This window comes from Strongylocentrotus purpuratus, unplaced genomic scaffold, assembly GCF_000002235.5.
Source record: "Strongylocentrotus purpuratus isolate Spur 01 unplaced genomic scaffold, Spur_5.0 spur5_scaffold_21, whole genome shotgun sequence".
Classification (NCBI taxonomy): domain Eukaryota; kingdom Metazoa; phylum Echinodermata; class Echinoidea; order Camarodonta; family Strongylocentrotidae; genus Strongylocentrotus; species Strongylocentrotus purpuratus.
Window position 1 is genome coordinate 42,020,716 of NW_022145607.1, and position 27,826 is coordinate 42,048,541.

Below are 27,826 nucleotides of genomic sequence, written 5' to 3' on the forward strand. Positions count from 1 at the left end.
CCTTTAACCGGTGGAGGTCTCTGATGGTACAATACTTGAACTTAAACAAGTACAACTAGAATGAGGTGATTTAAAAACTATTCAAAGTTTCAAACAAAAAAATCCCACCAATACCCAGTGGAGGATGGTCGCACGTGATCGATACCAGGGGTTTCACGTAACAACCCTCCCTCCTGCGGATCCTCCCCCATTTAAAGGGGTGTTTTTTGTGTTAGCTTCGCTAGAGGGGAATCATCGTATTAATCGGTTTGTTGACCGGGAGAGAGGAATGAATGGGAGGAGGTATTTATATCTTCCTCGTTCGTCATTCTCCCTCTTCCCTACATTTTCTCTACTGTTCTTCCCTCCTTTTTCGGGGGTGGGGGGGGGGGGGGAATTCGATAGAATCGGGGTCGTGCATCTGGCCATCTACGCCACTGAAAAGTAATGTTCTTTACTGCTATACCAATTTACATCTCCCTTATGCGCTTATTAATTTATCGTCCTGCAAGTTAAGAAACGTGATCAAAGTATACTACAATAGAAATTTGCATATATTTTGTATTTTGATGAATAACACTAAACTGTAACAAAAGATTCGGTTTGAAGTCAATTTTTTACTTCTTGCATAGGTATCTGAATGGAACAACGCTGACTGCACTGGGTTGGGATTAAATGAGAGCGATTGCTCATTCTACAAAAAATATCTCAGCATTCCACATTCCGTAGCAGACGACGATACGATTGTATACGATCAATGTCACAAGTACGATGTCTCCCATGTATCGTTTAGTGATGCGATGGCATACTTTTCGGAAAACACCAATCAGAGTGGACCTCGCTATGACTTCATGTCATGTGATCAAGGATGGGTGCACGACAGGGCGTTATCAGCATACACCCTTACCCAGTCGGTAGGCATAAAACATCTATTTCTTCTTATTCCTCCTTCTCCTACTCCTTTTTCTCATCTTTCTTTTACTTCTTCCTCTTCTTCTTCTTCGTCGTCGTCGTTGACGTTTTCTTCTTCTTCTTCTTCTTTTTCCTCTTCTTCTTCTTCTTCTTCTTCTTCTTCTTCTTCTTTTCCCTCTTCTTCTTCTCCTTCTTCTTCTTCTTCACTCTCATGTTGTAATAAATTAAAGTTTACATTTCTTGCACGATACGTGTTGTCTTTTCATTAGACGTTTATTGATTATATCAGCCCTCCCTGATATGTGAAAGATTGGCTGCAAAGAGTGATTTGATCTTACATGTGTTTAATAGCAATAATTGTGACAGAAATCGGTTAACGGTTGATTTGACTAAATTCATATTTGAAGATCTGTTAATGAAAGGGAAGTGTCAGCTATTCGCCAGAAAGTGGTGGCAATTCAATATGCAGAAATGACTACTGATTATTTCTAACCAAGTGAGAGTCAAACTTTCAATAGAATATCTTTAAAAAAGAGCTTGATGATGAAAGCAATAACCTTGCCTTCCAAATATGCATTTACTAATCCGGCAAGCCATTGCTAACAATTTTGAAAAATACATTATTTGGTTATGGTAAGTGAGCAGTCATTATGATAAGAATACATATATGAGCTATTTATTATCTGGAGAGGGATATGGGAAATTTGTATTTCTTCATTTCAAGGCACTTTCGTTCATCTAAAGGTTAACCGAAATGCGTAAAAAATTGTATCTACATCAGCAATGTAATGACATAGTTGTTGATTTCTTTTGGATTTCCTTGCAGTTTGACCTGGTTTGTGGCCGGAAATACCTGATCAATCTGTCTCAATCCATCTTCTTCATAGGCGTACTCATAGGCTCTGTCCTTTTTGGTGCAATTGCAGATAGGTAGGCCTAAGGTCAACACTATTAAACGAAAAGTCAGTGGCTTTATAATTGTGTTTTTGATATAACAAAGAACGAAAAAGAAGCGATAAAATTTCTCGAATAAATGTTCTCTTATCAGTTAAAAAAAGGTCCGATTTCTAAACTGAATATGTTTTGAAAAAAATGTGTGCCCTTCTGGCTCGAATGACGGGTGAGGAGGCGCGGGGCGGGGGCGGGGGGAGGGGCACTGGTGTGGAAGAAATGCTCTGTGATGGGGGAGATGGAGTAGGGCAGGGTTTTTCATGAAAATGTAATAGCATTGTCGGTTAATAATTGTCACGATATGATTTATGATAATGAAAATGATCCATTTTTTAATTGGGAATTTTTTGATACATTATGTATCTAGGCGTTTCCCAAGGACTTTGAAATTTATTTTACCTGTTTTAAGCTCCCTCATTAACGCACAGTGCATTCAAGAAAGAATTATCTTATCATGTACCCACTCACTACACCTGGTTTACAGTTTGACAAAGGACGTCATAGTCATGACAGGGATTCAAACAGCGCGACACCTTGTAATTTACAGTCCGGTGATTTATCTTATCCGCATCCCCTTTATATGTTTCCCTTCCTCAATGTCGTGCTATCTCCCCCTTTTAGATTTGCTTCAATTCGATTTTGGGGAATGGGTGGGGTGACAAGCGCCCCTATAGCTTGCTCCATCACTGATATTTCATCACAGATACGTAGAATCTTGTGGATATATCCAGTGGCGGATCCAGGGGGGGGGGGGGGGGGCGGGGCCCGCCCCCCCCCCCTTGAGAAAAAAACCATGTAAAAACACGTGATTTTTACCTTTTTGGGGGGTTGGGTCCCCCCCTGGTGGTCAAGGGGGGGGGGGGTGCACATTTTTAAATTTTCGAGGACCCCCCCCCAAAAAAAAAAAAAAAAAAAAAAATGTGCTCACTACCCCCCCCCCCCCCCCCCCCCCCCCCCCCCCACTGAGCGACTTTTCAAATTTTCGGGAGCAAAAAAAAAAAGAGAAAAGTTGGGCCCCGTCCCCTAAGAAATCCTGAATCCGCGCCTGGATATTTCACTGGACTGTGGGTCATATGGTTTGCAGCTCGAGTCTCCTTGCAGCATAATTCCTTTGACAAGACATTAATCTGCAGGTGTCACTCTCGATCCAGGTTAAGTTAATGGGTACCCGTTAAGAAAAAATTCCTTGAATGCTTTAGAACCTTATCATGGAGGCTCAGCTACAGCCGGAGGAACAATATGATACTTTGTATTAAGTGCAGTAAAGTATAGTAACTGTACTATATAAATGGACATATTATTATCAATATATTCATTGTTATAATCATTATTGTTATTATCATTATCATTATTATTGTTATTATCATTATCATTATTATTATTGTTTATATCATCGTTATTATTATTTTATCATTACTAGACCTGTTAATATTCTTATTATTGTTATTAATATTATTACTTTATTATAATTAATATCATTTGTCCTATTATTGTTATTGATATTATTACTAAACTAATAACTACTACTATTATTATTTAAGACTCTGGTACTCAGTGCTAGTACATCAGTTTCTTCATGAAGAAACTCTAATCATGTATTCTTTATCTGTGTTTCTAGATATGGAAGAAAAATAACACTCATCATCTCCAATGTTCTCGTGGTTGTATTCGGTGTCGGTGCTGCTTTTTCTCCGAACTACATAACTTTCGTCGTGGCGAGGACTTTTCATGCTGCAGGATGTTACGGGATGATTAACGTCTCCCACTTGATAGGTTAGTTAGAGCTCACCAAAGCCTAGCCTTTCTTACTTAGTTGCTATATACACACCAACGATACCGACACCAAACAGACAAAAGACCTCCAATCGCCAAGAATCGGTCGATGCGGAGTCAGTTTGGGCGGTGTGACTGTTAGGCACCCCCCCCCCAACAAAAAAAGAAGAAGATAATTTGGTTGTCATTTGGTTGTCATTTTCGGCCCGCTTGTATTATTATCATTTGTTTATAATTATATAGATATTAATTTTCTTTTTGGGGGAGCAATCTTAAACGCCAAACATACCATTTTATGCATGTTGCAAGGATCAAAATGTGTCCCGTCGCCAATTTGGTCTTTTCAGTACGCAATTATGTCTTTATATTATAATAGATAAAGATTTAGAGTAGAGGAGGGAGTTTTTGGTCAGATGGCAACTTTCGGCGGGTCTGTTTTATGCATGGTAACAGTAGCGGATCCAGGGGGGGGGGGGGGTGGACACAGAGGACACGTTCCTCCCCCCCCCCGGCCAAAAAAAAATATGTTAAAATCAGCCCTAAACTCGCCCAAAATATACTGAAAAACAGGGACGTGCCCCCCGGTCAAAAAAAGATATTTTTAATTTAATTATAACAACAAAAAAAAAAAAAAAAAAAAAAAAAAAAATGCCAATGGCCTACCTAAATAGGTGTCCTTACCCCACCCCCCCCCCCCCCCGCAAACGGAGCAAAATGTCAAATTAGAAAATTTCGTGACCAAATAAAAAGAAAAAAAGTGTCCTCTTGAATGAATGGGGGCACCTTCCCCACATGCAACCAATTTGGAACCCAAATATACGTGTGTGTGTGTGTGTGGGGGGGGGGGGTGTGTATGCGCGCGCGGGTGTATGTGCGTGTGTACGCGCGGGTGTTTGGGTGTATGTGCGTGTGTATATCAATCTTGTAAATAAATTGCAACATGGATTCGTAACTTTTACAAACTCAATTAATCTGTGTTCTTTATTGGTTCTATACATTTCTCGTTTGATAAAAAATATTTTCAGTTATCACACAGCATACGTAACGCCTTTATACACATCATTGGCAATCACCCTATTATTGTTCAATTAGGTTCCACTCAGCTAAAATTCTAAAACGACTAAAACACTTTCTACTAGACATGCTCTGGTGGCACGCATACTGCTCTCACTATCATTGACTAACCGGATATTCAACTTAAACTTTAGACTGAACACTATACCTAGGTCAGAACCTAAGCTAAATCGTTCGAATAGGGCTATATTATGAAAAGGTTCTCCCTGTCCGAATTATGGTTCTCGGATCTAATAGATTTTCTACATTTTATATTTATTTTTATCGGCATCAATAAGTTACCAGTCTGCGGTTTTCCTATTCTTTTCATAGGTACCGAGTTCGTGGGTCCATCGAGACGTGCATTTGTTGGCATTTTTATCTCCGTGTCGTTTTCCTTGGGGTATCTTCTACTCACCTTCTATGCGTATCTGATCAGAAATTGGCGCTATCTTCTACTAACACTGAATATGACCTTTGCCCTCTTCTTCTTCTTTTACCCGTGAGTATACCTCGTTCTAGGATTTCTTAATTTTGACTGACCTGTTTTTTAAGATTTCTTTTATCGAAATAAACAGCTATATCAGGGTTTATCATCATTTACTTCTTCAGACTCCAAACTCCTAGGTACAAGTTTATTGCATTTATTCAAGACAAAAATTAACGTCGACCTTTTAAAAAAGTGCTGTTACCTCTCTATCGCCATTGGAAAAGAATGAGACTCCTATGGGTTTTGTTTGCTGCTTAACCCTTACGTAACATTGCTTTCCACTTGTTTCGCTTGATCAAACATGAACGATTAAAGACGGAAATATTAATGTAAATACTTCTTTTCTTCACAAATAGTTACGTTTAAAGCAGAAATTAGTGCTGGGCGGAAGCAATGTTTTTCATCAGGAGTGGTGTTTGGAAATACCCCGTGCTGGGCGGGCCCGCCTGGCGCCGCACACCGTAGCTATGACGCTGATGTCAACAACAGAATGTCTCGGCAAATCTTTAAAAAGTATGAAAGATAAAAACAAAATTTATGACAACACAATAGTCAAAATTTTATAAACAATCGAGGTATATGTGGGATATAATAGTCCATTTACTTGACTATCATTTCAGGGTTTGAGGGGTCGAATTAGTGCTCGGCACTTACAGTCATTTGACAGGACATTAATCTACATTGGCCACTCTCCACCTAGGTTTAAATTGGTACCTGGCAACTGCTGTGGTAGTAATAAGAACAGCATAGGTGCTGTAGGGGCATCGCTCGGTAAAAAGAAATGTATTCGTATTATTAATATTATTGGTAGTAGTAGTAGTAGTAGTTGTTGAAGTACACGGGGGCGATGGGCGATTCGCCCCCGTGAGCTCCATAATCGCCCCCGTCAGGTTGCTCACGGGGGCGATTGAAAAATTAAAAATCGCCCCCGTGGAATTATAAAATAAAGATTATCTTTTCTGATATAACTTTAACACAATATTGAGTATCAATTTTCAAACCTTAAACCAATGAAATGGAACTTAGATGGCGCTTTCTCTCCCATCTCTATAAGTATTACCGATACAAACAACGGAAGCTCGCAGTACAGCTAGTGCGGCCCTCAGCAGTGGCTATACTGCGCCGGTAGTACCGGTGTGCACGCTGACGCCCAATATCTGCTGGAGCTGGAGACGATCGCGCAAGGACTGAAACATGGAGAAGTTTTTCGTTGTAAAAAGTGCGAATCCTCTGAAATCTGGTTATTCTAAAAGGCCAGCAAATAATGTAACTCGACCAGTAAATCAATATTGAGAAGGAGATCACCAAAGATGTTGCAGGGTGTAAAGTTGTGAAATGTTTTATTACACGACTTGACACAACCCGTGTTTAAGGAGTGAACCATTCAATGTTGTGTAAAGTCGTTACACAACGAATTTGCAGTGCACACACATGTAAATCTGAGATTGTTCATTAATATTATGTTATTAAATACAGTTCGCAGAATCATCTGTAAATAACTATGTTAAGCATTTACAGTCTATAAAAAATAGTTCCATAAACTAATATATCTCTGTGTTTGGAGCAAGCAAAACAAATGCGTTTCCGGAAGCGAGAAAAAAATTATGGAAAGAGGGCAAGGTCGAAATCTGTTTACGTGCAATACTTTTAGTGCACCGCGAGGACAACTTTATTATGTCAAAGTCATGTTAATCCAGATAAGGTTATTCGAGGAATAAACTTTCAGATTCATATTTAAATCCCAATAAATAATTTGTAGTCCAAATTAAATATAGTAAGGTACAATCGACATGTCTACGGGTGCTTCCACTAAACGACATGACTTGAAAAAATAATAGAAAAGCACGCACGTGCAACGAGGACAAAATAAGAATAAGATAACAGCCCAGTATATACATCATCCATCTTTCGAAACTAACTACGAGGGTGGCGCTAATTTTCTCTTTTGATTCATAATTAAATAGAAAACAGGATTAGCTCAGAGTTTTTATGTCGACCATTACCATTAAAACCATTTTTTTCTTCTTCCGCGAAATCAGGGGGGGGGGTCTGGTCTAGGTCTCTACTTTTCTGAAGAGGAGTGTTAATTACTCTGGTGTAATAAGATTGACAAGGTCTTCATGTCTTTTGTCCTTCTGCTATGTATTCTGAATAGTGTAGTTGTGTTTTGTGGCCAAGTTTCTATTTCGACATCACCCCCGCGTGAGAACAGTGAAGATATATATTTTCAAGCTCAAGTACTTCCTTATTTCAGCTTTTAATCCACTACAAAGGCGATATGGGCGCGACAAAAAAAAATTAACAAAATAGGCTAAAGTTCAGTCGATTGCAACGGTTTTTCCCTCTGGCATTCACGAGTGTTCATAAAATTATATAATACTTGTATATGTTTAAGAGAACTAGTCCTAACGAACAAAGGAAACTCCAATTTGACTATACTACATTGCGACGATCATATCCACTATACAGATTGAGTAATACGTATGTATACGGGCTTGGACCAGAAATTTCGTACAAAGGGAAGAGATCTGACCATCAGCTGCATGTTTTAACTTGTAAAGTTGTAAGAGAAATAATGCCGACTATTAATGATAATGATGAAATAGCAAATAATTTAGGAGTTTCATGGGTACCACCAATTCAATGGAAAAAGAGCCCCCGTCTGTACTAAAAGAGCCCCCGTGAGAAGGCACACGGGGGCACTTTTTATTTTGGAAGAGCCCCCGTGGACAAAAAATTAATTTGAGCCCTGGTAGTAGTATTATTTGTATTATTGCTGTTGTTGTCGTCGTTATTATTATTATTATTATTACGATTAAAGGGATAGTTGAGTTTTGTTTTCAGATCGCAAACGCCTTCAAAGTGCATGGTTATTGCTTTTATTCTTATCTATGACATTTCTAGTGCCCGTTTAGGACCTAAAATTGCTAATAAGGTAATTTTAGACCCCAAAGTGTCTTAAATTTAGCCAATACGATCATACCAATTCAGCTCCACTTTAAAAAAAAATACGGTGACCGTTAATTAATTAATTAATTAATAATATATATACATGGGCCGGCTGATTGTGCGTAATATTACCAACACGAAAAAGCCAACATCGGCATTGGCTGAAATACAACATAAAAGGCGCTATTTTGTTTTTTTCAACGGCTTTCAACGGCTGGTTCAAATTATCTAATATTTGTGGTGGTACACAAGTCTTAGAAATCGTTATACTTATGGATATTTCAGCCGTCTCTGAACCGATTTTGATCAAACAAAGATGATTTTTTTTATATTCAAATTCTATGTTCTTTCAAATTTGAGAATCAGTTTTTCATTATCTCACAAACAAATTATTTTGTGTATCCCTTTAATATACGATTACTTGATTAATTTCTAATCAATATTCTTTTTTTTAATTTTTTTTTTTATATTAGCTTTATCACTGAATCTGCAAGATGGCAGATCTCTAAAGGTCGATATAAACAAGCTGAAATAAACATTAGAAAGGTCGCTAAGATCAATAAGGTTAAACTCACAGATGGATTCTTCGGGCAACACAACTTCTACAACTCCAAGGTATGTAACATATAATATGTGATATTAATTCAAGGTTCTCAGGGAGACCTAATACTTACTTATTAAGATACTTACTAAGACTAAATACTGACAATGCTACCTTGGGTGACCATGGCATATTTTCAATGTTAGTATTGTTATTATTGCTTTTATTATTATGATTTTTATAATCCTTATTATTATTCTAATATTATTATTAATCATTATCAATATTGCTGTTATTATTATTATAAGTAGTAGTAGAATTAGTATTAGAAGGAGTAGTAGTATGAGTAGAAGTAGTAGTAGTAGTAGTAGTAGTAGTAGTAGTAGTAGAAGTAATATTAGAAGTAGTAGTAGTAGTAAGAGTAGTAGTATTTTCATCAATATTATGATGGTGATGATTATGATGATGATGATGATTATTTATTATTATTAATATTATCAGTACTATTATTGTAATCACTATTAACCATTGTTTTTGTTGCGCCAATTTCCCTCCATAGCACGGACCAGGTGACACGAAACGTGATACGAATCTTACCGATCTCTTTCGCACACCTGTCCTTCGAAAGAGAATGTTTGTTTTGATAATTGTTTGGTAAGTGTGACATTGTGCAAATAATGGATGTGAACCTTAATAATGAATCTGTACATGAAAACCAATATTTCAAGAGAAAATGTGGATTTGAATGGAACAAAAAAATGTAGTGAAATCAATTACAATATTTCGTCGCTGTTTTCACGAAGTGACGGTAGTGAAAAAAATTGCATTCACTTTGCGTTACGATTTTCCTCACTACCGTCACTTCGTGAAAACATGGACGATTTATTATATTTTATTTTATTTTATTCAATATAGTTATAAGCTTCTCCATTACGGTATGAGATTTTATCCTGTTTTGAGAGAAACTTCTTTAAAAATGTAGGGCATGTCCACATGAGTAAGCCCAAATGTCAATAATGTCGAAGAGTTTTAATGCTTTAACAATTATCCAGTAGCTAATGATCCTGGCTTTATTTCGTCATGATATTGGCTCGTGCGTAGAACTAAAATCAGGAGGATAGTGGTTGTGTAGATTTCCATATCTCATAAACCGCTCAGATTCGTTGAGACGTAATTCGATTGTCTTCGATTTTGAGCCGATTCGGCTTTCATTCCGACTAGAAGAGTTTAAATAAATGCACTAGAATTCCGGCTATTAGTAGTCTTATCATGATTTAGAACCTAAATCAAGAAGGATGGTGGTTGTTTAGATTTTCATATCTTATAAACCGCCCTTTCGACGAAAATCGTATCGAGGGGGAATCTTGTAGTATGCACCGGGCTTTGTACCCTGCTCTCTGCTCTGCTCAATCGTCGTTCCTTCCTGCTCATTGCTGCACCCCATCATGTTTGTAGGGTGTTTCATAATAATTCCTTTACTAAAATTCACCGTATAGGATGACCAATAACCTGATCTACTACGGCTTGCATCTAAGCACTGGCAGCTTCGGAGTCGATATCTATCTGAGTTTCGTCATCTCGGGCGTTGTCGAGATCGTTTCAGTCGTGCTCTGTATCCCTTTGATCGAATGGATTGGTCGTCGATACAGCATGATTGCTTCCTTGGTGATTGCCGGCGTGGCGAGCTTTATCGTCATGTTCGTCCGTAAGTACACTCGTACCGTTACAGGATAAGTAAGATGATGTGTATATAAGCAAGTGATGCAATAACATCAACAGGTTTTTTCTTATATCACTTATTAAGCTATTTGGCTGTTGAACTGGTCACATGTTTATTTGTACATGGTTTAAACGGTTAGGGTTGGTACAAAATAATGGTTAGCTTGGGCGCATCAATCAAAGGGGATGTTCGATGCTCGTACGTACAAAGTACTCTAATTAACATGGCTTGAGCCCAGCGGCCCTAAAACTCCAGGGATAATTTTTTTATCAGGTACCTGTTTGCTACGCCTGGGTGGAGAGTGGCAAGTGTAGATTCTTATTTTGTCAATAGACCTTAGTTTTGCATGAAATGCGAACCATTTGTTCCAAAGTGCATTGACGTATCAGCTACACCATGATCCTGATGATACCTTTGCATCTATGTTTCTTTTTTCACAGCTGCTGGTGCGGCCAAAACTTCAATCGCCATGGTCGGAAAGTTTGGAATCGCTGGCTCCTGGGCTATTTGTGGAATTTATGTCATCGAAATCCTACCAACTCCTACCAGGTAACTCGTCAAGTAGTTTATACTTTATACTAAACGGTTACAGACCGGGAACCATGGGTGTCAATCCCGGGGGGGGGGGGGGAATGGGGGGATATATCCCCCCAATATTTCAGGTGGGGGGATGGCCTGTACAATCATCCCCCCCCCCCAATAATTCACCATAATTTTTTTTTTTTAAATGAAGAGAAAAATTAATGGTGAGAGTCCAATGAGAGTAGTTAATAGTTATTACTCGCAAGATGACCACCAATATACACATTTTGCTATCTCATTTCCATAATACATACATATATACGAAGTAAATAAGACAACCGTATATGAGACAACAATAAATTGAATTCTCGCTCATACGGCTTCATCAGGAATTGATGAATTTATTCAATTTGTTCAATCAACAGCATCATAGAAATGCAGTGCACCAAATGCAAAGACGGAGCATCAAAAGCAACGAGCTAAAATAATGTTAAGCGCGAAGCACAAAAGTAGCAATCTCCAATGCACATCAGACAATCCTGGACAGTGTAAACATAGATGAACTCTGTGACGATTTCGTGATGAGATCGGAGACAAGGAGAAAGATTTTCGGACATTAGTATGACTTATAAAATAGTTCACTAGTTGTTATGTTGTTTACGTTCACCCTTTTAAAAATTCACGTCATTGTATCTTTATTTTTATTTTTTTCACTCATTTTATTTCCTGATATTTCCTAAAACATTTTTCATTTTTGGAGAAAGATTATTATGTCACAACTTATTTGTAACACAACTTATTTTCAGTGGGGAAACTGAATTCAGACAAGGATTATTGTAGAGAACAGTCCAACGAATCGTCTTCTTTCTCTAATAATTTAATGAAACGTCAAAGCTTCCGCGCTTTGAGCGGGGGGGGGGGGGGACTCCCCCTCCCTGCACCCAAACCCCTAGAAACCGCGCTTCGCGTGCGCACTACCGCCTCCCTAAAATTAAATCCTGGCTACGCGCTTGGGAGGGGTGCAACTTGCCACACGCTTCTACCACTTTGGTTGCTTTGATCCATTACCGAAAATATCTTGGCACCTATCATCCCCCCAACCACGGATACAAATCGACACCCTTGCCGGGAACATAGTTCAGCGATATAGGTGCTACACTCTCCGCTTTACCCGCGGATTTTTAGAACCACAAATTATTCCTGTGATTGATAGAATATCGAGACCATACTTGTTATTCTAACATTGCAATAAAGGTGTCAGCGTGGCTATTAATATCTGGCAATTATAATAATAACAATTAACTCTAATGATGGAAATGATGAAAATGATTTATAAATCATGTACACAAAATACGTGTAAGATGAATGACATTGACAATGAGGCTCTACAAATACGACATAAAGAGCCAACTAACGAAAGTACGTACTATTCTGCATGAATTATAAAGTTCAAAAGTAGACTCGGGGTCAATCGACTTGGGGTCAGGCGACCCCAAATCAATTTCAGGGGGGTACTCCCATTGCTGCATATACACACATATATATATATATATATATGTATACAATTCTTTGAAATGCTGGAGCACCGTAATGGCAGCACAGCTAAAGCCATGGTAATAATCTCCAAGTTTGGAAGAGTAACGTAACAAGCACTATATAAGAACTGAGTATCATTATTATTATCATTCTATAGTGTTCACTTTCTGTGCTAAGAAAACAAGGCCCTGAGAATATCACAAAATGTGCATCACTTCTGCTATATCACCATAACAGGAGTGTTGGTATTGGAATCTGCTCCATGGCATCTCGCATCGTTGCTATAGCAACCCCTCTACTGCTGCTCCTCTATGATGTATGGGCGCCTGGTCCCCTTGTTCTTCAGACCATAGCTGCTCTGGTGACGGCTGGATTGTGCTTTATCCTCCCAGAGACGAAAGGCAAGAAACTACCAGAGACTCTTGAAGATGGTGAAACGTTTGGAATGTAGGTGAACCAGTTATTATAACAAATAAAGATACATATTTAGGTCTTTTTACTCAGAGTTGTCACATTAGTGTTAATTATGCTCTTCCTGGATGCCATGGAATGATAAATATTATTTCCCAAAACATTGCTGAATACTACAACAGGGTTGACAGAGGCAAATGTGGGTATTACACACAAAAACACGTTTTCGAAGGATTTAATCATCGAGTAAATGTTACATTTCCAAAATAATTATGCAGAATAATGTTAAGAATGAATTCCAAGCGACTTATAACTTAAACGTAGGAAAATTTAACATATTCTAATATCAAACGCATAATTTTTGTTTGTTTTTCTCACAATCATCATTTCCAGAAAATCGACAGAAGAAATTCAAAGCATGGACAAATTACGGTGCGTCTGCAACATGAACCAAAGTGGACAAAGAATGACGAAATCTTCTTTATATCGCTGACATGATTTTGTACATAATGACACAATCAAATACCCACGCGATAATCTAAAAGAAAATGTATCATTATAATTTTGATGGATTTGTTTTTCTTCTTCTCGCTGCAGCAGGCCTGAATCAATATGTTACTAAGATTTATGACGAATTTTGTAATGAATTAACGGTTACAATACAGGTTCAGATTCTCATTAATGTTATTTCTTTATCTGTTTATTGCAAAAAAGAAATCACAGTTTATTATCATTGTTTTCTAAGGATTTTAACAAAATGTATTACGGACTACTTTCGGGACACCGTGATTTCAATGACATATTTTTGAATATTTTTTTTGTCTTTCAAAACAAATATTTTAAGAATATAGTTCAAGATTACCGTCAAAAATTGACGTATGGAAGAATAAACAGAGCATTTGGTGAAAAATGCTTTTTACAAAAACATTGGTTTGAAAACTAGCCTTTTCAACTATTTTTGAACCCAAATGCTTAATGTCGGGATTGTATTTAATGTTATACTGTATCAATAATAATAATAAAAAAAAGAAGATATTGGACTGTATCCAAATCTCGTAGTTTTGTTTCACAAACATAATGTGTATCGAGAAACATAAGAACATTAATTGATAATTAAATTTCAGTTTATTTCTCCTCATCTACCAGTCGTGGGAAATCGAAACATAAAGTTTGGTGTAATAGAAAAGTCATCATTTGACGAATCATTTAACTTTTTCCAGTATCTCATAGATTACGATAGATTGACAAAAGTTGATAGTTTTATATTCTTACAGGAATATTTAAACCCAGTTACGTGTGATATCAACAGCTCAATTGGAATATTTAGAGGTAGAACGAAGGCAACAACTTAATTGAAGGCAGGGGATGTCAAGTCCAAGGAGTTTGAAAAGAGGGAACGAAGGAAAAGGGTTTGGGGCTAGATTGTTTCTTTCAATAAAGTAACGATTCATAGCTTCAATTATGTGGATGATATATTGAGAAATATGAAAATCCAAAGTTTTACCATAAAAAAAGCAAAACTTGTTTTAGTTTTTTGTGATGAAGTAAATGTGCAGTGCGTTAATATTTTCCCATTATGTAATTCTGCTATATCTTAGTCATAGTCATTGGAATGTATAATGATGAATTATGTTGTATTTACGTTCGTTTATCAAATGACAAAAAGCTTTGTTATAATTATAATTCAGATTGTATAAGCAAAGACTACGGAACATTTTTTGTTTCTATGATATGTACAAAAAAGAATTGGATTTTTGATAAATAAAATTCTATGAATTACAAAACAAAGTAAACCGTAAAGTTCTATCCATGTTAACTAAACTTTCGCATTATTCAAACACAGGATACAGGGACAATGCTTAGTCATCACTATATCACATGTCAAGTTCACGGAGGTTATATATGGCAGGCGCTCAATGCCATAAAGATCGATCGTAAATGCATAAAACAGGGCAATACGCTTAGTCATCCATGAATCGCATATCAGACTCATTGGGGCTTTGGTAAAAGTTTGTTCTCTTTTAGAATTATCAGGCAAAGATCAATCTCTTTGAACATTCTTAATGGCACTTTAATGCCCACGATGCAATACAGTATCTAACTTTGCAATTAATAAAACAAACTTGTGTAAGCAACTAAAGTACAAAGGTAAAAACACCGATGAAGTATAAGGGTAGTATGCATACAAATTATGAAAAGAGGGGGATGCAGACGTAGCACCGCCATTACAAATTTATGGATTTTCTACATTATTGTCAGCGAATCTCAACATTTATGACTTTTCTTTTGGTTAAGGTGTTGAAAAAATACGTTCTGTAGCGACGGCAAATTTGAAAATATGAAGACCCTCTGTTTTCATGGTTTTGCATGCTGACAATTTTCCGAGGTAAATTTGTTGTGAGCTCTCCCCCCCCCCCTCCCTCATCCTCCCTCACCCTCTTCCGCACACATTCATGATTGTCATGTGACTCTGATATAATTCTGTTATAAAAGCTGGTTGATATTAGTACATCGACATTGAGTGTTTGATACGTAACATACAAAGAACATGGGTTTCGACGATTTTCTACCTACGCTTGGGGAGTTTGGTACCTACCAAAAGATCATCTGTGCCCTGGTGTCTACCTTCCAATTTCCAGCTGTTACCAGTGTACTCGCTATCGTTTTCCTGGCAACTCCGGCTAACCATTGGTGTTCTGTAAGTCCAGTAAAAGAACGATTAACATTTGCTTGATCTTAAATTCTTTTGCAAACTATGCCTGATTTCAAAGGTTCAGCAAATGAACCCTCTCATGGTCTGTGCTATAAAATTAATTGCGCAAACGATGTCAGATTATTATTGGCATGTTCTCTTATAAAATTGACCCGAGACTAAACTTTGTTACGTTTCGGGAAAGTGGTCAACGGGAGTTTGTTCAGCCTTCCAAATTTAGTATTATGGCTTTGGAGCCGGTTGATAAAAAACAAATAGGAAATTAATGTAGAAAATGCTGAGAAAGAAAGTAGACCTTCCAAAAACAAAGCAGATTGGAACCTGATCAGACTTGTTTGATATTGCAACCAACTAGCTCCTTATAAGAGAACTGAGTTGTCGTGTGGACGTATTCAGCTAACATTTTTAACACGAGGGTGTGGCCGTGTGAGTAATACTTAGTAACAATATTCTAAATGGGCACAGGGTCTGCAGTTTTTACTCAAGGGATCTGACTCTGTATTAGAATTGTACCTTACACGTACTGTCACATTTTGCTTACTTTACTAGGTTTCTAACTGGGATACTGCCAACTGCACCGGGTTAGGACTAAATGAAAGCGACTGTGCATTTTATAGGAAACATCTGAGCATTCCACATTTTGTAGCAGACGACCATACGATTGTATACGATCAGTGTTACAAGTACGATGTCTGCCAGGTATCGTTTAGCGATGCAATGTCGTTCTTTGCGGAAAAGGATTTGAGCATGACAGGGAATCGCCGCTGTTTACCATAACTCAATCGGTAACATTTTGGAATATGACTTCGTCAAACTTTAAAAAAAGTTTATGCCTTGAATATTTGATTTCAAGTGGATTTATATGACTATTATTATTATCATTATCATTATAATTATTATTATATACCTCACTTAAGAAATCCAGCCATCTGATTGGTCGAAATTGCATTCATAAACTTTAACTATTCCTGTAAAATTCCCGGTAAAATTCCAAACCCATGTAATAGTTCTAAAATAATAGTTCTAAAATCCCGGCAAAATTCCGGTTACCATGGTTACCGGAAAATAGTTCAGTCTTAAAATGTCTCAATGTTAAAAACTGGTTTGAGCGATCGAGGATACCGTACGTGTGCGAAGAATTGGTGGATATTTTTTTATACAGCACAGCACAGAGCAGACGACCGTACGTACGGCATTCTCGGGCTAAAATGGCTGAAGAAACTCTCCGAAGATCTAAACTTCTTGATGATGATCAAATGCAAGACTTGCTGACAGCAAGAACATCAAAAGGGTACGTCAAATTCTCATTAATATATTGAAAATAGATCTAGTATTAGTGCTAAAATCCTTCCCATAGACTCTCATGAGTGCGCAATGCGTAGGGATGTGTGCAATCTCTATGATAGAGATTGCACACATCCCTATGCATTGCGCACTCATGAGATTCAAACTAATATTGCTCGTGATCCTGAAGGTGATACTCAATAAGTGAGGTGTCATAATTATGATAGAGCAGGTTCTTCTCCATATTCCCCACAGGGCCGGCCCACCTCCAAAATTGTAAAAATATCTTCCTTTAACTAGAATCTAGATCTAGTCTACTCTCAAAGATACACTCAGTCATAGTCATAAAGAACAACCGTGCAGATAAACTAGAGAAAGGCCGAGGTTGTGTCAAATGTTGACTCTTTTTTCGGCATATAAAAGTATTAATGACTGCTTTAATATTCGAGAAATAGTTGTTTTAATACGCTCTCGGGAAGGTTACAATTGGGCTTTTGCCCTCGGCACGCCTCGGGCAATAGCACAATTGTAACCTTCCCTTGAGCGTATAAAAACAACTATTTCTCTCAAAGCAGTCATTAATATTTGATCAAACATATAAAAAACTAAAGTAATTTTAATCCTTTATTTTATGAAATTCTTACTAACTTTACGAAATTTTTGGAAATCCTTTTACAGCAAATTGAACATATTTTCAGGGAATAATTTTTTGTTGTGGTAGGGATATGCAAAGAAACTGGTATAGTTATGTAATGGTACATCCATCCATCTCCCCGGGATGGGAGGGGGTCGCTTAGTATCATTGTCATGACGCACGGAAATACAGAGCTTATCAATGTTATTGTGCTGCATTTATTATGTCATATACAGTTTTTATACTTTGTCTACTTTTCAAACTCTCAAACAGTTTGACCTGGTTTGTGACCGGAAATACCTGATCAACCTATCCCAATCCCTCTTCTTCGTTGGCGTACTGATCGGATGTGTGACCTTTGGTGCAATAGCCGATAGGTATAAGGTTTTATACAGGGTGCCCCAAACAAAATGGACTAGCAAACTCTCAATGACGCGGGGCAAATTCCAACGGTACCACAAGCTAGGGAATCTTTCCGGAAGAAATATGATATCGAATATGAGAAATCTTGTTAGGTATTTTTTGTTACAGACACATTTTTGTGAAACGGTATTGACGACATCCACTGGCAGTGCTCCTTGTAGAAAATATTGTATTATGTTTGAGCTTTAGGCAAGCTGTGATGAACGTCAATTTGAACACAAACATAATATTCTACACACTTTTTCCTTTCTTTTTGGGGCATTTTAATGACCTTTTACACAGACATGAAATTAATTAATTAATTAAAAACGAAATTTCGTGGATACTGGAAAAATTTGAACTTCCACCTTGCATCACAAACACATTATTGGAAGTATATATGCTAGTTTGTTTTTTATTGGGTCACCCTTTATTAGATTTTGGATTTAAAACATTTCAGGGACGGGTTTCTATCATTGGAGGAAGAAAAATATTTCTTTAAAAAGTTAGCGGAATTGTAATGATTAGCAGCTAACTTCCTTCGTTACCGGTAGACAATATCTAATAAACCTTTATCAGGCTCTCTTTTTCAATGTCCTTTGGTGCAACTACGCACAAGTCATGTAATGTTCAATATGAAATTAGGTACGCTTCTGTCACGTTTGATGCAAACGAAAATCACAGACAAATGTCAACAGGGATCTATAATTGCATACAGTGGTTGAATATGGGCGGGTTTTTTTTTAGTGTGTGTGTGTGTGTCTATCTGTAATTTTGTACCTTGATTTCTTTGTTTACTTTGTCCTTTGTACCTGTAGATTCGGGAGGAAAGTAACCCTCATCCTTTGTAACATCATCTTTGTGTTGTTCGGCATTGGTGCTGCGTTCTCACCCAACTATATTACTTTCGTCATGATGAGAACAATAGAAGCGGCAGCCTGTTTCGGCTTTGCTCTTATCTCTTATGTAATAGGTTAGCCAGCCCACTTTGTCTAAAGGAAAACAATTTCTTTTTTTATTTTTTCATTAAAAAAAATATATATGTTAATTTATTTATTTGGTAATATTATTATGATTTCACCTTATTTATGGTTTATTTATTTATTAAATTAATACATTTTTGGAGGTGAGGGTAACAACTATCCCATGAACCCTTTTAACACACCAAATCATGTACATGTATATGTAAGTAGGACCTACACAGATTGCGCACCATACTTAGCTGTGTGCCTGTCAAACTATATATACCAAAGGTACATGTAACCAAAAACGTTTTTTCCTCCTTTTTCGCCGCATCCTTATGCAAAATTGTTCCTCCCACTTTTAACAAATCCTTGATTTTTCTTTACATATGTGTTGCGCTATTCACCAATAATGTTATATTTCATTGGATATCCCTCTTCTCATGGTTTATTAAGTAGGGATGGGAATTTTACCGGGCTACGAAAACGAATAAATATTTCAAGTTTTAGGTATAAGTCTTATTAGTCCTGTGCCCTTCTATAATAGTTTTGCGGTGGTTTCGGGGGTTTCGGGTTTGCCTAGTGTGATGCAAACTCAAGGGACTTAGGACCGATAGTATAACTGCTTTTGGTTACGACTCACAGCCAAATGGGATTAATTTGCTGTGTAAGATACATGCATATATATATATATATATACATGCATATATAAATATGTTTTGTTTGAAAATTATCCTGATTGTATATGTAACATGGAAACAAACACATTCGAAAGCTAAAACATATTTCATTAAAATCTATCCGTATTGTACAAATAAATCACACTTACTTAATCACACATTACTATAGACGGTTTCTCGAAAACAATTAATATGATCTTAATGCGATGAATATAGACGAATTCAAATGATAACAGTTTTTGGTTCCATGTTAAACAAAATTATCACAAGTTATTAAGAATTTTCGGGTTCGTAATAATTAATTAATTTATTGATCTCTCCGAGATGAAGTACTGAATTACTTTACTATTTATCCGTTAACGAGACTTTCTTGTATTTCTTTCTTCAGGTACAGAGTTTGTAGGTCCGTCGAAACGTGCATTTGTCGGCGTCATGTTGACAGCTGCGTTCCCGTTAGGATATATTCTACTCACTTTCTACGCCTATTTGATCAACAATTGGCGCCATCTTCTCCTAGCACTTCATTTGACCTTTGCCCTCTACTTCTTCTTTTACCCGTGAGTATACCTCTTTTTGTTTTTTATTTCTAATTTGACAAATGACAAGCGAAGACCTTCTATAATGGACCTTTAATATGGCAAATTACCCTAGTGCTAAACTAGTTATCTAATCAGGTCTACATTACTGCCGCCGCTGCTGCTGCTGCTGCTACTACTATTACCTCTACTACTAATACTACTACTACTTCTACTACCATTACAACCACTTCTACTACCACTACTACCACTACTATCACTACTACAGCCATATAAGCCCCTTCAGCCTGAGAACATCGAAATATACAGTAGTTAGGCAACCGTCACCTCATAATCGGGCTGCGAGTTCGACTACTACACTCTAAATGAAAACTGCTCAATTTGAGTAAAATGTTACTCTTTTAAGTAGTCAAAAGGGAACCACCCAACTTTTGAGTAAACTTTACTCAGCATGTGTTGAGTAACAAATCTACTCATCTGTTGAGTAAAAATATTACTCAATAAAAGACTAAATCTCTACTCAGTTTGAATGAGTCAACCTTTACTCAATATTTACTCCTTTGTTGAGCGGTTCCCTTTTTTTACTCAGCATCGGGGTAGAAACGTAATCAACTCATGTCGAGTAAGAAACTGCTCATGAGTTGAGCCAAATTCTACTCAATTAACGAGTACATGTTTTGACTCAAATTGTTTGAGCAATTTTTTGCTCAAATATTGAGTATGATGGTTTCTGGGTTACGCTTAATTGCTTAATCAATATTGAGTAAAAACATTTTTTTTTTGTACTAACTTATTAAGTACATTTTTTTTTACTCTATACTGATAAAAACAAAGGTGGATTCAAATAGGGTTGTTACTGTTTGACTAAGGGTTTAACTAAACCGCTGATTAATATTGTGTTTTTTTAAACAGCTTTTAAGTAACCATTATTTGTCAATAGAGAATATAAACCATAATTTTTCCTGATTTCTAAATTTAGCATTGATTTGAAGTTCTTCACTCACACACTATGCAAATAATATAAAGTCCACGACATTTAAAATTCAGTAACATAATTTGTGGACTTTAATTTCCAAAATCAGTTTGAATCACAGTGAAAACTCAGAGTTCTCTCATCATACATGATATTAAAAAGTATGTAGTTTAAAAATTTCAATTTTAAAACACCGTTACTTTACATCTTCAATAGAAAATTAGAAGTATACTTAACAAGAGAAATCTGTAAATTTGGCTGTAACACAATAATTTTAAACTTCATTTTAAAACTTATCCTATCCATTTCCAAGGAATAGAAGGTAATAGGACAGTAAAGAATATGTATTTCTCAAAGTTTTGCAAGTCCAGATGTATGTCCACCATGCAGTGTCCACTTCTATAATAATCAATCTAATATCACACAAATTGTCATAATTTGGGCCCAGGGGGTAATTGTCCGAGAACCTTTAATTTTTTGTTAGTCACGGTACCCCCTTAAGAAATGAAATGTTTCTCCCAAATCCCAAACTCTTTACCGACTATTAATTTTGCATGACTCTGGCACTCGTCAAGTGCTATGCACACACGTATGGACACATTTAACAATAAAAAGGAAAAGACATTTTCAAACTGGTAAAAAATTGGTTTGTAATCCACACACTAGAAACGATTTAAAGTACTGTATGCGTGCACCTTGCAGCCGAATGTACATGAATAAAAAGTGATGTAAACGGTCACGACTTTGATACACGAATATGAGGATATTCGGGCCTCTCGTTGCCCTTGCTGTCAAAATATTGTCAGCGACCGAGGAAAGAAGACACTTTAATGTCTTCAAAAATGTATTTTCTCATGTTATTACATATTTTAACCGTTTCTGATATTTGATTTTTTTTTACAAAATCAACGTTTTCCAAATCATTCTCTTGCGGCACCCCAGTTGAAAAACACTGTGCTGGAGTTACAAAATCAAATGAGATGAATCACCAGAGAGCGGATATTTATCTTCTTTTGACATGGCACCGTACATATAAGGCAATTTCTATTTCAAAATTATTTAACGTACACGAAAACATATTATACGTCAGCATGACAACAGAGATGAATTGATAACGTGAAGAAAACTTTAATTTTGGATAATGGATGAGGGCCCATTATACATACAAAGACAAATACACGATCAGCTGATTAAAAACATTACAGAGGATGTATAAAAGACATCTTACATCCTAATTTCTTTGTTGTGCCATTGTTGGTGAGAGAGGCTGTAACGCGTACTCATCTGCGCGCAATGAATTGTTCAATTTCTAAGAAATGTAATTTCTGTTCTTTACTCGGTAGCAAAACTACGGGGGAATTGGGCAACCTCAACCCCACCATATCGAATTGAATAATTTGAAAAGACTGAAATGAACTTCATAAAAAAACAAAGAAAATGAAGGTTTATGAAGTTTTCTGTAAATAGCAATTTGGAGAGAATCTTGCATTATACGTCACAGTGTTATAAATTCCTCGGGGGTGATTGTCATTGGGGGTAGTTGTCCTTCGGGGGTTAATAGGGACTTTTAGATTTGCGTGGACTGATACGTGTGACGTCCATTCAAGGCAATGCATTAAAAGGACGTCGATCGTAGCAATCCACGTTGTCGTTGTGCAAATCTAAAAGTCCCTATTGTCTTCGTGGGGGGGGGGGGTTGTCCTCGGAGGGGGAGGGGTAGTTCTCCTCGGGGGTCATTTTCCTGGGGGATAGTCTGTTGTCCTCGAGGGTAGTTGTCCTTGGGGGGTAATTGTCCTCGGGGGGTAGTTGTCCTCGTGGGGTAGTTGGCCTCAGGGGGGTAATTGTCCTCGGGGTAGTTGTCCTCGGGGGTAGTTGTCATCGGGGGGTAATTCTCCGGGGGTAATTTTCCGGGGGGTAATTGTCCTTGGGGGGTAAATGTCCTCGGGGGGTAATTCTCCATTTGTTTGAAACTGGCGTGAGAATTAAAAAAAAATAATGTTGTAACCATGGTCTTAAATAAATTATCTACTCTTGAATGTACGAATATAATATACTCTAAGGGAAAACAAATTACTTTAAGGAATTCTATTTCAAATATAAACCAAATTGTATTATGACACCAATCTATAATTTTGTTTATAATTTCCAAATGAAACTTTTTACAGTAGAGCTCGAAGATACTACCCGAAGGATGGCATTTCCAATTTGGACAATGGCTATGGTTTTCCGAAAGGAAAGATTATATGTCTTTATCATCATGTCCCGAAATTAAAACAACAATAAAATCAAGTAAAAATAGTTCTCACTAAAACAACATTGCCTGCTTGTCCGGACAGTTTTATTTTTATTTCCTTCATGTCGATGATTTTAGCTTCATCCCAGAATCAGTACGTTGGCAAATCTCTAAAGGTCGGTATAAAGAGGCTCAAGCAACTGTTAAAAGGGTAGCTAAGATCAACAAGGTCAAACTCACAGATGATTTCTTCTACCAGCACAACTTTTACAGGACAAGGGTAATGTTCAAACAATGATACCTTGGCTTTGATATGTTTAAATCAAGAAACGGCTCTATGGTGAAAATATTTTAGAAACGGAAATGTTCTACCATTTCTGTTGATTTATTAATTTTGTTTTGATACGATTTAAGTCTTGATATTTCTTTTTAGTTTGTCACTATTTATAAATGTGTGCGTGTGTGTGTATGTGTGTATATGCATACGTGGATACACGGGGGCGACGGGCCCGGAGATGAAAGGGAAGGGAAGGAAAGGGAAAGAAAGAAGGGCTAAAACACGAGTTAGAAGTGGACCCAAGGAACTCTTTTATCCGCAGGGGCGGATCTACGGGGGTGGTTGGGGGGATTAACCCCACCCCCTTGGGCTGCCAAGTGAAAATATGATGTGCATAGAAAAACGCCATCATGTGTCCAGACTTTTTATGGTCTTCATTGTGTTAGTAGATGCCAGGAAAACATCACTTACGGGGGTAAGTAGGACCACAGAAAAAAAAATCGCCTCGCCGCTACGCGGCTCGCAGCACCCCCTAGCAAAGAGCTAGATCCGCCCCTGATCCGTAAATAGGCAGGTCCAGCTAGCTCAGAGATTGAGGTCGTTTTTAGGTCAGAACTAGCCCTAATTCGTGTTTTAGGCCGATACTCGCTCTACACTGGGTCTTACAAGTTACAACAATCAAAAGTATATCAAGACTCAGTTAGCTTCAGGTCCATCTGTCAAATCATCATGCTGGTCGTTACATAATAATCAGGGGGGAGGGGCTCAAACCCCAATTACTTAAAAAAAAAAAGTATGTTAAAGAGAATATAAGGAAACCAACGAAGGCCCCGGCAAAAAAAAACTCCATTTTTTTCTGCGAAATGCGGGACCACATTCACCTAAAAGCGCGCTTGAGCGAACCTAATTAAGCAACAACAAAACAAACCCGCAAAAATAGCGCTAATTCAGAATCATATCCATACTTTGACCCCTAACTCCGGCGTGGAGATACCCTACTAGAACATACTAAAAAAATAAATACATCTTCATCAACTGTTCGAATAATGGTAATGATTTAAAAGTTGATATGTTTCTTACTTGTTTGGATTGTTTTCCCTATTTATAAGGTGTAATTTTTTGCACTGCGTTAGTTATTTGGTTGTCAACATTGTTGCAATTGAAGATCTTGTTTAGAAATTAAATAAAAAAGGATAAACGTTATACTCGATGAACTCTTGATCTTGTTGAGGGAATCATTACTGTGTTTAGTAATACATTTACTATATCCATGCGGACTGCAAACATAGTCCCGCGTCTTGTGTTTACAGTCTTTTCCCAAGGAGAACCTCCAAGATATCCAAGGCTTATCACGAACTTATACTGAAAAAGTCACAGATTTTAAATGATATCCTGGCAAAAAGTATACACCAAATCACACGAATTGAGTTAGAAAATCAGCCCCTGGTAAATGTGTGTGCGCGTGAACGCGTGGGCGTATGTGTCCGCATGTGTTGGAATGGTGGGTGTAAGGGTTTCCTTAGGCACTTTTCCTTTTATGAATAATTTATGATAAATGTTGTTTACAAAATTGGCTTACCAATGTAAACTAACAATTCTTGCCTTTACTCTTCACAGAGGGAGATGTTGTGTTCTTTGCTAATATTTTCTACCAAAGGTAATTCTCGTATATACTCCTCTTTATTTTCCACAAAGGAAACGACAAATCCTGAGAGGAACCATGATCCGAATCTTATCGATCTCTTTCGAACACCTGTCCTACGAAAAAGAATGATCGTGTTGATCAGTGTTTGGTAAGTGCATTAATGTTAATCAGACCGAACGTTGGAATATCAACCAGAAAGGTAATAATAGTAATAATAATAAAGAATTGTTGAAAGGTACGTTTATATCACGCAGATATCCATCCTATAGGGATGCTCAAGGCGCCGGTTGATTTAATGACAGCATTCAATCAATTCCTCTCTTCAAGATATCTCTTTACTACACCTGGGTTGAGAGTGGCATATGTTTGGTCGCAGATCATGGGTTTCACGGCTCAAACGGATAAATGCTTGAGCGTTGTTTGTTGGTGCATCCACCTGCACGCCGCATAAATTAAAGGAACTAGTTTCGTCGTTAATGATCTCAACTGACTTGTATCGCCGTCTTTGTCCTAGGGGTCTTGGTTTACCCTCTGTAAACATATTGATTATTGTTCTCTAGAGTATTCTGTCTTGAACCATGTACAATTAACTAAGACAAGCGACAGCCCTGTTGACCGTTTAGTTTCGTCGGTTAATCTAAAATATTTGTCTGTCTCTTCTCCACAAGCCCTCAGTGTCTCTTTGCTTAATTATCTCACAAAATATCATTATCTACTCGTCTTCAGGTAAGGCCACAGTACTTCAATTGATACGTTCTATCTTTTTGTCACGCGGTGGAATGTACTTCCTCTTTGATCTCTTACGAAGTCATAACTTGTAACTTTCCTTCCAACATATTCTCAACATTTTCTTCTAACAACACATTTCTAAAGTTAAGACCTTTTTTTATTCAATCTATCTCTCTTAGAGGATGACCAATAACCTGATCTTCTACGGATTGCATCTAAGCACGGGTAGCTTCGGGGTCAATATCTACCTTAGTTTTCTTATCTCAGCAGTGGTAGAAATAGTTGCTATGATCATTTGCATCCTAGTTATCGAACGGGTTGGACGTCGATACAGCCTCATCGCTTGTCTCGCCATATCCGGCATCGCTAGTTGTATCGCCATTTTCATCCGTAAGTAAAGTCATTTGGGGAAATCCCCCGAAACGGACATGGCGCGGAATCGACATCGGTCTCACCGGCTATCGGTCTAGTGGGCTCCCGCTCCCATGGTCTCATCTACAATTCGGAAGAATACCCCCTGGAAAGGAGGAACAAAACTTTGTACCTAGGGTTCGTAGGGTTTGTAGTTTGTAGATCTTATTTTCTATTATAATGTTTCATGCTTTTTCTTGGTAAGAGGCGAGATATTGAATCCGTATTATATCATTTTCCATGATATACTAAGAATACACAACCCCCCCCCCCCTATTGAGTGGCGCAGCGTGAGACCAGTCATTGAGTGGGCTTGCATCATGGGGGGGGGGGGGGGGGTATCATTGATACTAAATGGATGAGATGCAAGAGATCGAAACCACTGGTTAGGGGAGGGTATGGGAAGGGCTAGGCTTATTGGAAACCTATTGTTTACTGGTCGGGCTTGTCTCAAATTTATTGCACTACACTCTTTAACGCTTTGACTCTGAACTATTAGCTTTTCCATAGAATTATTATAGGAATCACCCGGTTCCACTCGGTTAACGTGTTAACATGTAGGCTAGTAGTAGTAGTAGTAGTTATTTTACCTGACTGCTAAGAAAGCATAAATGCTTGTTAGTAAGCAACCAGAGGACCGACGGATTTAGGTCCTCTCCGAGGGACATGTTCTTGATGAATCTAACTAAAATGAGATTATAAACAAAAAATTTAATTTTAGATTCACGTCCTAGTGCTATTTCTCTGTTCATTCTGTTACAGCTGTCGGTGCCGCAAAAACTGGGGTAGCCATGGTGGGGAAGTTTGGTATCGCTGGTTCCTGGGCGATTGGATTGATATACCCCTTTGAAATATTGCCGATTGTGACGAGGTAACACGCTGATTGATATTGGTCTTAATAAGCTCCTTTATATTATTGTTATAATATAAAAGACATATCTGATGACATTACTGCACCAAGAAACAGAAAAGAAAGATCAAGCCAGTAACACTGGAGAAGGAGTAGAGACTATATTATATTGGTATTACATTTATGCTCAGAAAGGAAATCTAATCTAAACATTCAACTGATGTTTTATGTTAAAAACTATTTATACAAAATTAAATAGCGACATTATTCGATATTAGTTATATTACATTCCTCTCACTATAATTTGAGTAACTAATTTTTAATAATTTGTATTTTTTGGTACCTTCCTTTTTGTTTGTTTTTACGCGAAAGGGAATTAACAGCTGTGCGAATCATCTACCATATCAAAATCTATCCCATCCTTCTTTCCTTCTCATACATAAAAGGAGTGTGGGCATTGGCATCTGCTCCTCGGCATCTCGTGTTGTTGCTATAGCAACCCCTCTCATGCTCCTCCTCTATGATGTATGGCCACCTGGTCCTCTTGTTCTCCAGACCATAGCTGCTCTGGTGACGGCCGCTCTATGCCTCATCCTCCCTGAGACCAGGGGCAAGAAGCTACCCGAGACGCTGGAAGATGGTGAAATGTTTGGAATGTAG

At 37.5% G+C, this 27,826-nt stretch overlaps 2 protein-coding genes across 2 annotated transcripts; both read left to right on the top strand.

The window, feature by feature from the left end:
• The first annotated feature begins 779 nt into the window (after positions 1–779).
• On the top strand, positions 780–3,620 carry LOC115927977 (solute carrier family 22 member 6-B-like). Its single transcript, XM_030994409.1, has 3 exons — positions 780–893; positions 1,718–1,821; positions 3,461–3,620. Exons 1-3 carry the CDS (start codon positions 780–782, stop codon positions 3,618–3,620), a joined length of 378 nt encoding a protein of 125 aa, XP_030850269.1.
• Positions 3,621–4,956: 1,336 nt separating this feature from the next.
• On the top strand, positions 4,957–27,826 carry LOC100889584 (solute carrier family 22 member 13). The gene is made up of 6 exons (XM_030994410.1): positions 4,957–5,170; positions 23,393–23,534; positions 25,227–25,324; positions 26,087–26,295; positions 27,079–27,187; positions 27,613–27,826. The coding sequence occupies exons 1-6, from the start codon at positions 5,139–5,141 to the stop codon at positions 27,824–27,826; spliced, it is 804 nt and encodes a 267-aa protein (XP_030850270.1). The 5' UTR covers positions 4,957–5,138.

Bases quoted from the DNA above. Each gene is read 5' to 3' on its own strand.
- LOC100889584 (XM_030994410.1), top strand. From the start codon at position 5,139: ATGACCTTTGCCCTCTTCTTCTTCTTTTACCC. The intron at 23,535-25,226 runs GTAATGTTCAAA...TTTTCCACAAAG, and splicing joins ACAACTTTTACAGGACAAGG to GAAACGACAAATCCTGAGAG. The intron at 26,296-27,078 runs GTAAGTAAAGTC...ATTCTGTTACAG, and splicing joins TTGTATCGCCATTTTCATCC to CTGTCGGTGCCGCAAAAACT.
- LOC115927977 (XM_030994409.1), top strand. From the start codon at position 780: ATGGCATACTTTTCGGAAAACACCAATCAGAGTGGACCTCGCTATGAC. The intron at 894-1,717 runs GTAGGCATAAAA...ATTTCCTTGCAG, and splicing joins CATACACCCTTACCCAGTCG to TTTGACCTGGTTTGTGGCCG. The intron at 1,822-3,460 runs GTAGGCCTAAGG...CTGTGTTTCTAG, and splicing joins TTTGGTGCAATTGCAGATAG to ATATGGAAGAAAAATAACAC.